Source organism: Oryctolagus cuniculus, chromosome 4 (assembly GCF_964237555.1).
Source record: "Oryctolagus cuniculus chromosome 4, mOryCun1.1, whole genome shotgun sequence".
Taxonomy (NCBI): Eukaryota; Metazoa; Chordata; class Mammalia; order Lagomorpha; family Leporidae; genus Oryctolagus; species Oryctolagus cuniculus.
Window position 1 is genome coordinate 142,605,043 of NC_091435.1, and position 11,722 is coordinate 142,616,764.

Below are 11,722 nucleotides of genomic sequence, written 5' to 3' on the forward strand. Positions count from 1 at the left end.
TACAAACAGGCGTGAAGGAAGCTCTGGAGATGATGGAAATGTTCTAAAACTGGCGGTGACAGTTGCACAACAATATGTATTTACTAATCATAACTAAAGTGAAAGAAAATTTTCAGATTGTCATTTATTTTTATTTTTTATTGGAAAGGCAGAGAGGCAGAGGAAGAGAGATCTTCCATCCACTGGTTCACTTCCCAAATGACTACAGCAGCCAGGGTTGGGCCAGGCCAGGCCAAAGCCAGGAGCCTGAATCTCAGCCTGGTTCTCCCATGTGGGTGGCAAGGACTAAGCACTTGAATCATCATGTTGCTTCCCAGGGTGCACACTAGCAGGAAACTGGATTGGAAAAGGAGGAGCCAGGACTCCAATATGGGATGTGGGTGTCCCAAGCAGCATTTTAACTGCTACACCAAACACCTGCCCCAGAAATAAACTTAATAGCATCTGTAAGGGAGAGATGGGAGGACACAAGATCAGTTACTAGCACTCAAGCCAAAAATGCTTAACTGTAATCCTATTAGGAAACATCAGAGAATCCCAAATTAAGAAACATGTGTTTTTCAAAAGTATTAATAGGAAAGGAGATAACAAAAGCTTAAGAAACAGTTTCAGATAAAAGGTGACCACAGACATGACACTGGTAAGTAGTAGTAATACAGGAAGCTGAACTGCATTTTATAGGAGGGGGGGAAAGGGGCAAAAAATAGCTAGTGTAAAGGCATTATTGGTACAACTACCATTATTGGTACAACTGGAAAAATGGAGTGAATTAAAGTATTGAATCAATGTTAACTTTTTTCTTAATTTGATAATTGCACCAAATATTTGTAAGAGAGTATTCTTTTTGTAAAAAATTTATTTATTTGAAAGGCAGAGTTACAGAGAGAGAGAGAGAATCTTCCATTTACTAGTTCACTCCCCAAATGGCAACAATGGCCAAGGCCAGGCCAGGCCAAAGCCAGGAGCTTCATTCCAGGTCTCCCATGTGGGTGGCAGGGGCCCTAGGACTTGGCCATCTTCTGCTGCTGTCTCAGGTGCATCAGCAGGGAGCTGGACTGGAAGTGGAGCAGAGAAGATTCAAATTGGCGCCCATGTGGGATAGCACCATTTCAAGTGGCAACTTAACCCACTGGGCAGTGCCAGCCCTGATAACATTCTTGCCCATAGGAAATATATACTGAAACATTATAGAGTAAAGGGCTATGATGTAACTAGCTTACTCTCAAATGGCTCGAGTATCCTTAGATGGATGGATGGATAGGAAGGTAGGTAGGTAGGTATGTAGATATCACATAGCCTTTCTGAGACAGAGACAGAAAATAATAAAGCAAATGTGGCAAATGTTAAAAGTTAATATGGGAGCCAGTACCATGGCTCACCAGGCTAATCCTCCCCCTGCGGCGCCTGCACCTCAGGTTCTAGTCCCGGTTGGGGTGCCAGGTTCTGTCGCAGTTGCTCCTCTTCCAGTCCAGCTCTCTGCTGTGGCCCAGGAAGGCAGTGGAGGATGGTCCAAATGCTTGGGCCCTGCACCTGCATGGGAGACCAGGAGGAAGCACCTGGCTCCTGGCTTCCTATCGGCTCAGCACGCCAGCCATAGCAGCCATTTTGGGGAGTGAACAAACAGAAGGAAGACCTTTCTCTCTGTCTCTCTCACTGTCTAACTCTGCCTGTCCAAAAAAAAAAAAAAAAAGTTAATATGGGGTAAGTAGGAATTCTTTGCACTGTCTTTGCAGTGCTTCTGTAAACTTGGAATTATTTTCAAATACAGCACTAAGAACATAATAAAACAGATGGAGAGTCATATTTCTTTAGCATAACATTTACTTCTAAGAAATGACCACTGTCAAACCAGCAAACATCAGTAACATTCTCTCCAAAGCCTAGAACAAAAAGATGCCACTCTCCTGGTATTACTTAACATTATACCAGGGGCCAGCGCTGTGGTGTAGCAGGTAGTGCCGCCACCTGATCCAGCTCTCTGCTGTGGGCTGGGAAAGCAGTGGCGTATGACCCAAGTCCTTGGACCCCTGCACCTGCGTGGGAAACCCGAAGGAAGCTCCTGGCTTCAGATTGGTGCAGCTCCGGCCATTGCAGCCATTTGGGGAGTTAACCAGCAGATGGAAGACCTCTCTCTCTCTCTCTCTCTCTCTGCTTCTTCTTCTCTCTTTGTATAACTCTTTCAAATAAATAAATAAAAATCTTTCAAAAAAAAAAAGTAAAAAAAAAAAAAAGTACCAGAGTTACCAGCCAACAAAACTACACAAGAGAAAGGAACTAGAGGTATAAAACTGTGAAAGGTAGAAAATATCACCACTTATATCACATAATTAGAAAATATTGAAAATAAAAATTCCACAAGATGGCTGAATACAAAATTAATATACAGAAATCATTTCCAGTTCTAACAGGAACGCTCTTAAGTTTGACTTCAGTTTAAGTAATTGATAAAAATCTTCTATTTAGCTTCAGCCTAAGCCTTTAAAAGCCAAATAGCCAAATAACTAATGCCAGCTTTTGCACCCTTAGAACACTAAGAGATTAATGATTTTGTGATCACACAGGCCAACACACAGCTAATCTTTGTACTACATTAGTAATACAAAGCCACTCAGGCCTTCGTGTCCGGGAAGTAAAGGTAACTTTACAGCATCGCATTCTAGAATTGCCAGAATTCCTTCGAGGCAAGCAGAAATGGGCCACTTCCATCATTCTTTTAGAGGCAAAGGCAAAAATGCTGCCGCACACAAGATTTTTGAAATCTCTCTGTCTTGTACTTACACAATATTTTAAAATAAGATACTCATATTATAGAAGCCAGTATTGCATGTTAGTAAAAAGTCTCTTGAATAACATAAAAGGGACACTGCAGATAACGATACCAAATAGCAGTGAGGCCCAACATAATTGCAGGAAAACACCCACAATCTGTTACCATTCCAAAAAGAACGCGGAAACCCTATGTTATGTCTGCTAAAAACAGAAAGGGGTCTGATCACACCAACTCTGGATTAGTGGTTGGAGGGAGAGCTGACTGGAGACTTCAACTTTAGCTACACTGTTTGGACTATTTTTGATAGTGTATGCAAATATTATTGCTTGGTGAACAAAAATAAAGAGGGATTTTTAAAAGTCACTAACTCTGCATTATAGAGGATAACAGAGTGCCCTCGCTACAGTCAATGCCGAGAGTGCCAGTCCCGCAAGGCCTCACACGCACCAGGAAGGAGTCACAGCGCCCAAGTACCTGAAACTCGAGTCGCATTCCGCAAAGTCCTACTCGCCCCACGATTTCTAAACTTCTGGCCCACACTTGACTCAAGTCACTTTCACCAACCCTGCCCACATGCAGATACAAGCACTTCATACTGATTGGTTAGGGGGTATTGATTGACGCCAGGGCAGCCCAATGAGCAGCATGCTAATTCACCATCTTCAGTGGTCTTTTTTTTTTTTTTAATTTCTTTTATTTGAGAGAGTTACAGAGACAGGTAGAGACAGAGAGAGGTGTTCCATCCGCTGGTTCACTCCCCAGATGGCCGCAATGCCTGAACTGCGCTGATCCGAAGCAAGGAGCCAGGAGCTTCTTCTGGGTCTCCCACGTGGGTGCAGGGGCCCAAGCACTTGGGCCAGCCTCCACTGCCCTCCCGGGCCACAACAGAGAGCTGGATTGGAAGAGGAGCAGCCAGGACTAGAACCGGCGCCCATGTGGGATGCCGGCACTGCAGGCCAGGGCATTAACCCGCTGCACCTCAGCGCCAGCCTCTTGGTGGTCTTAAGAAGAATCAGGTCGGGGCAGATCACCTGATCGGGTGCCCAGCCTGGCCGTGTCTGAACCATGAAAACACCTGAGAGTGTTTCTTAACAGGTCAAATCCCTTTTTGGGATAATGATGATGCTGTTGTATGCAACACGCCACTGGGGAACAGGGCTGGCACTGCCCAGTGGGAGACAGCAATGATAAAACACGGGACCAACAGCTACTCTTTACTGAGCACTTCCTAGGTCCCAGGAACACTGTACATCCGCGACCGCTCAGCACAGCAGATGGCATTCTCCGCGTCTGAGGCTGGGGCCAGCTGAGGTGACTTGCCCACAGTCACCGTCAGCACGGAGCCTAGGAGAGGCGACCAGGGGTGCCTCCTCCAGGAGCCCTGCTAAGGGCTTCCCACCCGAAGTGGGGCCACCTTTCCTCGGAGGGGAGTTCGCGGTGAGGATTCTGAGCCCACAGAGTTGGGGTCAAGCCCAGGGCCCAGGACGCGGCGTGGTGAGCCCGCTGAGGCCAGGCAAGCTCGGGCACCACCGGAGGCCCCGCCAAGAGCCTGCCATCCCCGCCCCTCCCCCCTGACTCCTCTCCTTCTCTCCCACCTGGTGTTCCCCAACGTTCCCCCTGCATGGAACGCTCAAGGGTCGCGGATGGAACTCAGAGGCCCCAAGCAGGTCTTTCCAGCCACCTCCAGGCCAACCCGCCCTCAGCCAGCGGAACACCCAGCCAAGGCGCCCCTCCTAACCTATCAGCCAGGACTACCCACTTGCGCCCCCATGGGAGACGCCCAACGTGCCTGAGACGCCATCAGGCTCCTAGCCAGGTCTTTCCTAACACCACCCAACAGCCTTCCCGCGGGTGCCCGCGGTTTTCCAGCAGCGCAGCTGGGAACACCAGAATCCAGGCCAAAAGCCAATCTGCAGGCCACCGGCAAGGCCAGGAACGCGGGGAAAGACAGCGAGCACGGCCCCGAAGCAGGGCCCTGTGGCAAGCATGCAGCTTCCGCTCCCCGCCTGAGCCCCTCAACTGCTACATGAGACAGGTTCACCGGTCTGCAACTTCAGCTTAAAAGAATTCTTTGAAGGTGATTGCAGACAATTCCTAGGGCCCTTGTCCCAAGACTCCTACTCAGAGGCTCTGAGGCGGGGCAAGGAATCCGTATTTCCGGGGCTGTTGGCGCCAAGCCTTAGGCTTCTGCTTGCGATACCTGCACCCCCTCTCCCAGTGTGCCGGGTTGTCGCAGCCCAGCCCCCGGTACGCTGCCTCGGACCCAGCTTTCTGCTACTGGACCCGGGAGAGCAGCAGGTGAGGGCCTCTGACGCCCACTGGAGGACCAAGATGGAGTTCTGCGTTCCCGCCTTCTCCCTGCCCAGGCCTGGCTGTTGCAGCCATTTAGGGAATTAAGCAGCAGCTGGAAATTTCTCTGTCGCTCAGCGTTTCAAATAAATCTCTTGTTAAGTTAATGGACGGGGAATACAGTTGGTTTTATTAAATGTGCGTATCCCAGAAACCTCCAAAAGGATGCCAATGCCACCAAGTGCCAGACTTAAACGTCCACCCGGAGAGGTTTGATTGATGCAAAGGAATACTAGGTAGCCCTTAAAAATAAATGTTATAAAAAGAAAAGGGAGATGAGTAACATGCATGTGATTTGGTTTTAAGTGCACAAAATATTTTGAATGGTAAGCAGTCACAATGTGACGTCTCCAAGGTGACGATTTAATAAAATCAGAGACGAGAAGAAAGATTTTGTAGTCCTCAGGAACCATTTGTAAACATGACCTATCCTGGAAGCCGTGTGGGGGTTCTTCCCCTTCTAGCACTGAAGGCGGTTTGAGCCCCACCTTCCCTTAAGCAAGCTCCATGCAGGCTGCTTTCCAACTCACTCGGAGCGCTGACGCTAAAATGTTGCGGCTTCCGGGCGCTGGCAACGCCACCCCTGCAACCAGTCCCCTGCTCCCAGCAAGCTCCTTAATAACTTAAACATGCTCATCACCTGGAACTTGGGCTAAAGGCTCATATACCTAAGAGTTACCACTTAGGTCAAAGGACACAGAAATCGCCACGCGTGGTGAGCACGTTCCATCCCCTACCTTTCCAACACCCTGAGGGGGCCACACCAGCCATTGACAACTTAGGCGAAACACAGGCCTAAGGATCTCACCTAAAATCAAAAAAAAAAACCTCCAGGAATAAAAATGGCGCCCAGGGTACTTCCGGGTCAGGGTTGTCACCTGGAAATCCTGATGTGATAATCCACTCGCGCGACCTGAACATTATGCAGTATCAACGTGAGAAAGCCCGCGAGAACTTGACAAGCCCAGGAGTCGCACAGTGGCCTACCCCCTAAGGTTCCCGCACATTAACCAACCAACCACAGCCCTGATTGTCCTCAGCTGCCCCGCCTCAGGGCGGAGCCTCCAGGAGCAGGGCTTAGTGGGATGTACAGGCACTTCGGTTCCCAGAGCCACGCTCGCAACGCGATTGGTCGTCCATTCTGCATCCGGGTCTGTACGTGGAAGGCTGAAGATTTCAAGACTCCAGGCCGAGCCCCGAAGCTGGACCGCAGACCACCAGACAGCCTCACGCCTCCTCACCCGTCCGCCACAGGCCGCCTCACCCGTCCGCCACAGGCCACCTCACAAGTCCGCAGCAGGCCGCCACTCCTGACCCCGGACCTGACAACGCCCGCGAAGCCCGCGAAGCCCGCGAAGCCCGCGCCCGTCGCCCCTCGCGCCCTCTGCCAGGCCCCCGGAGCGCAGCCCGCAGCGCCGTCGACATGAGGGGCGTCCGGCCCCGCAGCCCCAGCGCCTGCCCTGAGCCCGCGGGGCCCCCGCAGCCCGGAGCAGCCGGCCCTGCCAAGCGCCGCCGAGTGCAGGAGCCCGCGGCCGCCGAGCCCGGGCCCCAGCCCGGCCTCCCGGCCCCGCCCGCGGCCCCGCCCGCCTCGGCGCTCCCCTCCGTCGTGGTCGTGGTCCTGGCCGCCGGCTGCGCCCTGCAGCTGCCGCTGGACGACGTCGACCTGCTGCTGGAGCCCGCGCCCACGGCGGTCCTCAGCGTGTCTCTGCCCGGCCACACGCTGCTGCTGGTCCCCGAGGGCCTCCTGGAGGCCGCCGGCCAGGGCCCCTCGCCGGGCGGCCTGGCGCTGGCCGCTGTCCTGGACGCCGCGGCCGAGGCCGTCGTGGTACAGCAGCAGCAGCAGCAGCAGCAGCAGCAGCAGCAGCAGCAGGGATTGGTGTGCTCAGCCCCCACGGAGATGGCCGGCCAGGCAGAGGCCTTTGAAGACGAAGACGACGCCGACCCCGAGCTCCTGGCGTTGCGCGTGGACCCTGCAGCCGGCTGGGCCGCGGGGCTCTGCCTGGGCGCTGCAAGGGGCTCCAGCCCCGGCTCGGCCTTCCACCTGGACTGGGAGCTGTGGCGGCCGCTCCCCGGCTCTCCGCTCCAGCCTCTCCCTCCGTCTCCCAGTCCAGGGCCCCCGGAGCCCCCGGGGCGCCCGCAGCGCCCTCCTCGGCCCGCCTGCAAGGCCCGGAGACGCCTGTTCCAGGAATGAAGGAGCTGCCTCTGCACCCCGTCGCCACGCAGCTGACGCCCAGGTGAGGGGCTTCTGAGAGCCATTCTGGGGGCCCGGCTGGCTGTGTGTCCCCAAAGGTAGACGGCGCAGAGAGGGAGGCCCTTTGGCTGTAGAGGGCCTTGCACCATTCTGCAGGGCTGTTTGTTGGCTCAGCAGGTCTGGGAGAAGGACCATCTCCTCCCACACCCGAGGACAATGCTGCCTGCAGCGCAGCCGCCCGGAGACCTCAGGTTCTGCTTGGGCCCTGCTCTGCGCACAAGGCACCCAGGCACTGTCATGGCCCTGACCTTTGCTTCCAGCCTCAGCTCAGCACTTGTGGAAAACTTTGCCAGCCCGGCCCCAGCACCCTACCACTGGACCCCTCGTCTCCCACATTGCAATGAGGACGGAATCAGTTTGCTTCGGGCCCTAGACTCTGCAAACTCTTGGCAAACGTCTGACCGGGGACTCTTCCTGATGCTGGCCCTAGTCCCTTTCGGGGGGTCTGGAAAACAGCTGGACGTGAACCAAACAAAGCACTGGGCACCGTGACCACGTACCCCCGATTTGGTTCATGACTTGGTTAGCAAGTAGTTAGGTTTGGGAGTTAGGGTTGTGCACCCCCCTCCCCCCAAAGACCAACTCTTTCCCATTCATTGCTTCCTGTCTATTTGTAAGATAATGCCCCATGCATGTTCAAAGTTCCCAATTCTAAGTCTCTTTTGTGTTGTTCTAGGATCCTGAGTCTATGTTGTACATTGTTGCTAATGTATAGAAATAATTTGTTTCTTCTATTGATCTGACATCGGGGAGAGAATTATTGGATTTCTGTAGTGTTTCATTGGTAGATTCTTCTGTTTCTTAGTTTTTTATACTGGGTTTTCTTTGAAATCCAGGTTGAACTGTATAATTGATAGCAATATTCCTGTCTTAAGCCTCGTGTTAATGCTTTGGAATTTCACCATGGAGTGTGATCTTTCCTGGACGTGATTGTCAACAACCCTTGTCCTACCGAAGAAATTAGTTTATGCCCAAGCAAAAAGGTTGGTTCTGTGCTCATTTTGTTTTTCCCAGCTATGTGACTACACAGACTTGTCAGATTATTTCAAGGTTGGCATTTAATTGTGAATGTATATCAAAAAGGTGTGTGGAGTCTTTGGGCCATTTCTGTGTGTGGAACCCTGGCCCAAGAGGAAACCAAACCAGTGTGGAGCTTCAGGGATTTAGAGGGAAATGAGCTTCAGGGATGACATGACTGTAGCATCACCTTCAGATTGTCACTATTAAGAAATGGGTTTCTCGTTGTACCAATGTGACTGTGGTTTGGTTTTGAATCGATTCCTGTGGGAATTTGGACGGTTTACACTTCTAGCCACTGAGTATCTTCACATTTCAGTGATTCCATTTTCTAGGAAGGATACTACTTGTAGTCTTGATTGTTTGGGGTTTCATGTTTGTTTGCAGGTTGGGTTAATGTTTTACACAGCATTGCTAATTTTTCATGTCCCTTCTTTGGCCAAGTTTGTATTATATTTCATGAAAAATAAATTATTACTGGTAAACAAGATGTTGTTTGTTGAACAGTAACAATTATTATTTAGATTTACTGACATACGTTATCAGTTTCTTTGCCCATTTTCTGTTCTTGCATTTTGTGTCTTAATTTCCTCTGTATCTCCTGTCCTACTGAGGTGTGCTTTCTAAGAATCCTTTCATCTATGGCCTGTGTGGCAAATCTGACTCCTTTAAAGATAGTCCTGTATTCCTTTCCCTGCCATTCTAGTAGTGCACATTCAAAGTCTGCCATTGCTGCTGTCTTTTCCTTGTATGAGATGAGGCTGTTGGCTTTCTTGACTTTGATGTTCTACAGTTCAGTTGGATGTGTTCAGTGCTAGAAATGCTGTCTGCTGCGACCTGTGACCTTTCACATCTTGAGAACTAAGCCTTTCAAATTTCATTTTAAACAAGAGTCAGTTTCTCTTGTACATTGCACCCCTCTCCAATCTCCAGAACTGCTGAGAGAACAAGTGATGCTATTCAATCAAGGCCCTGCCACGTCGCTCAGTACACATATGATGTTCTGTACCCTTCATCATAATATACTATCGTTGCCTGTTTTCAAAATTCTGCTTATGTTCTTTATATATATAAGTTTGAAAGCAAGGGGCGGACATTGTGCCTCAGCAGGTTAAATGGTGGCATGAGACACTGCATCCCATTTGATGTCACTTGGAGTCCCAGCTATGCCACTTCTTTTTATTTTTTATTTTATTTCATTTTTTTAGACAGAGTTAGTGAGAGAGAGAGACAGACAGAGAGAAAGGTCTTCCTTTTTCCGTTGATTCACCCCCAAAGTGGCCACTATGGCCAGCGCGCTGTGCTGATCCAAACCATGAGCCAGGTGCTTCCTCCTGGTCTCACATGTGGGTGCAGGGCCCAACTGCCTGAGCCATCCTCCACTGTACTCCCAGGCCACAGCAGAGAGCTGGACTGGAAGAGATGCAACCGGGACAGAATTCGGCACCCTGACCGGGACTACAACCCGGGGCGCCTGTATCACAGGTGGAGGATTAGCCTAGTGAGCCGCGGCGCCAGCCTCTGCATATGTTCTCTATAAGACAGCTTTTGTGGTGCTCATGGACTTTACCACTCAGAAATCACAGCTGTCATCCTCAAGCAATCACCTGAGTACACCAGTTTCCAGTGTGAGTGAGGCAGTGATGCAGGGATGGACGGTCCCTCGGCCCACCCATCAGCACTGCTGGGAGTGTCAGCTGACTCAGCTGGGTGGTTCCCCAGGAATGATCTCTGCCTCCATCGGTAGTGCACTTCAGTGACTGCTCCATTAGCAAGTAGCTCAGCCAGCCCGCATCCTTCAAGTTAAAAGGACTCTGAGCTGTGAGTTGGATGAGGCCTTTGTTACAGCAGCATCCCAGTTCAGCTTCTCTATCTGCCTGGCCATATAGTCTCCATTCTCCCAAAGTCCTGCTTGTGTATCTCCATCTTCCCAGATGGGCCAGGAGTTGACTTAGGAAAGCAGTTAATATAATGGACTTTGAATAGCCCGTGACATGCTGCAGCAATGTGGATAAGCTCTGAATCCTTGGTGAACTTACTGGGACACTGGTGGCAGGAAATACACTGACATTCGCAGTATCCTGGGCATTGGGAAAATGTGGAGCACAAAATCATTACAAGAGCTAATATGTAGAAAGAGTTTGGGGTGAAAGGGTTGTTCTAGGATAGTCAGTGCACTTATGAAACAGAGTGATTAATTGCCAATCAAACCTTAATATGAGATCCAAAAAGGCCCTTGGCTGCATACAGATAGACTTTCCTGTCCCAGGCTAATGGTGGGGTGAGTGAGGGGATACTGTGGGTCTGACCCAGGATTTATTGTAGGACAGTGGAGTACAAGAAAAGGTTAAAGTTCTCAAACACGTGTGTAATGCTGAGGTCACAGCCCTGATTGGCCCTGACACTGGAAGAAAACCAGGTAGATAGATTTCAGAATCTTAAATCTGCAGGTGCCTCCCAATCTCTTGGCTACAAAAGTGGCCCCCTCCTCTGTATACCTCTCTAAGATGATAGAGAATGGGCTGGCATTGTGGCACAAGGGGGTTAAGCCACTGCTTGCAACAACAACATCCCATATCAGAGCACAGTGTGAGTCCTGGCAACTCTGCTTATCATCCACCTCCCTGCTAATACACCTGGGAAAACAGCAGATGATGGCCCACACACTTGGGCCCTTGCCACCCAATCAGAGACCCAGAAGAAGTTCCAGGTTATTGGCTTTGGCCTGCCCCAGCCTTGGCATGGCGGCCAGTTGGATTGAACCAGAAAATGGAAGATCTTTCTATCAGTCTCTCCCTCTCTTTCTGTTGCTCTACATTTCATATAAATAATTCAGAAATCTCTGCCTAGAAAGACAACGTACACCCACCACAAGATCTGCTCTCACAGCCTCTCTTTGCCATAATGCAAGTACCTCAAGCACAAATTGCCCAGCTAGGTACATCCTAAGGAAGGGGTCTCTACATATCCTCGAAGAGATGCACGAATCACCCAACATAAACCAGTAGAAGTCAAGTGTACAACCGAGGATGCGGGATGTCAACCTGCAGAAGGGACAGCTGGGAATTTAGAAGCATTCTCCCCAAAATAGGATTTGACTGGTTTGGTTTGTACATCTCTTACATATTGCATATTTGGCTTCAAGGAGAGATTCTTTGGAGAGAGCTGCTGCTGTGCCATAGTGGGTAAAGCTGTCACCTGTGGTGCAAGCATCCCACATGGGTTCTGGTTCAATCTCGGCTGCTCCTCTTCTGATCCAGCTCTCTACTATAGCCTGGGAAAACAGTAGAAGATGGCTCAGGTGCTTGGGCCCCTGCCCCTGTGTGAGAGACCCA

The 11,722-nt window shown here is 50.6% G+C and overlaps 1 protein-coding gene across 1 annotated transcript; it reads left to right on the forward strand.

Annotated features, from left to right (window-relative positions):
- The first annotated feature begins 6,457 nt into the window (after nt 1–6,457).
- Nucleotides 6,458–11,460, forward strand: LOC138849502 (proline-rich protein 23A-like). The gene has a single exon (XM_070073210.1). The coding sequence runs from the start codon at nt 6,543–6,545 to the stop codon at nt 7,308–7,310; it is 768 nt and encodes a 255-aa protein (XP_069929311.1). The 5' UTR covers nt 6,458–6,542; the 3' UTR covers nt 7,311–11,460.
- Nucleotides 11,461–11,722: the final 262 nt, after the last annotated feature.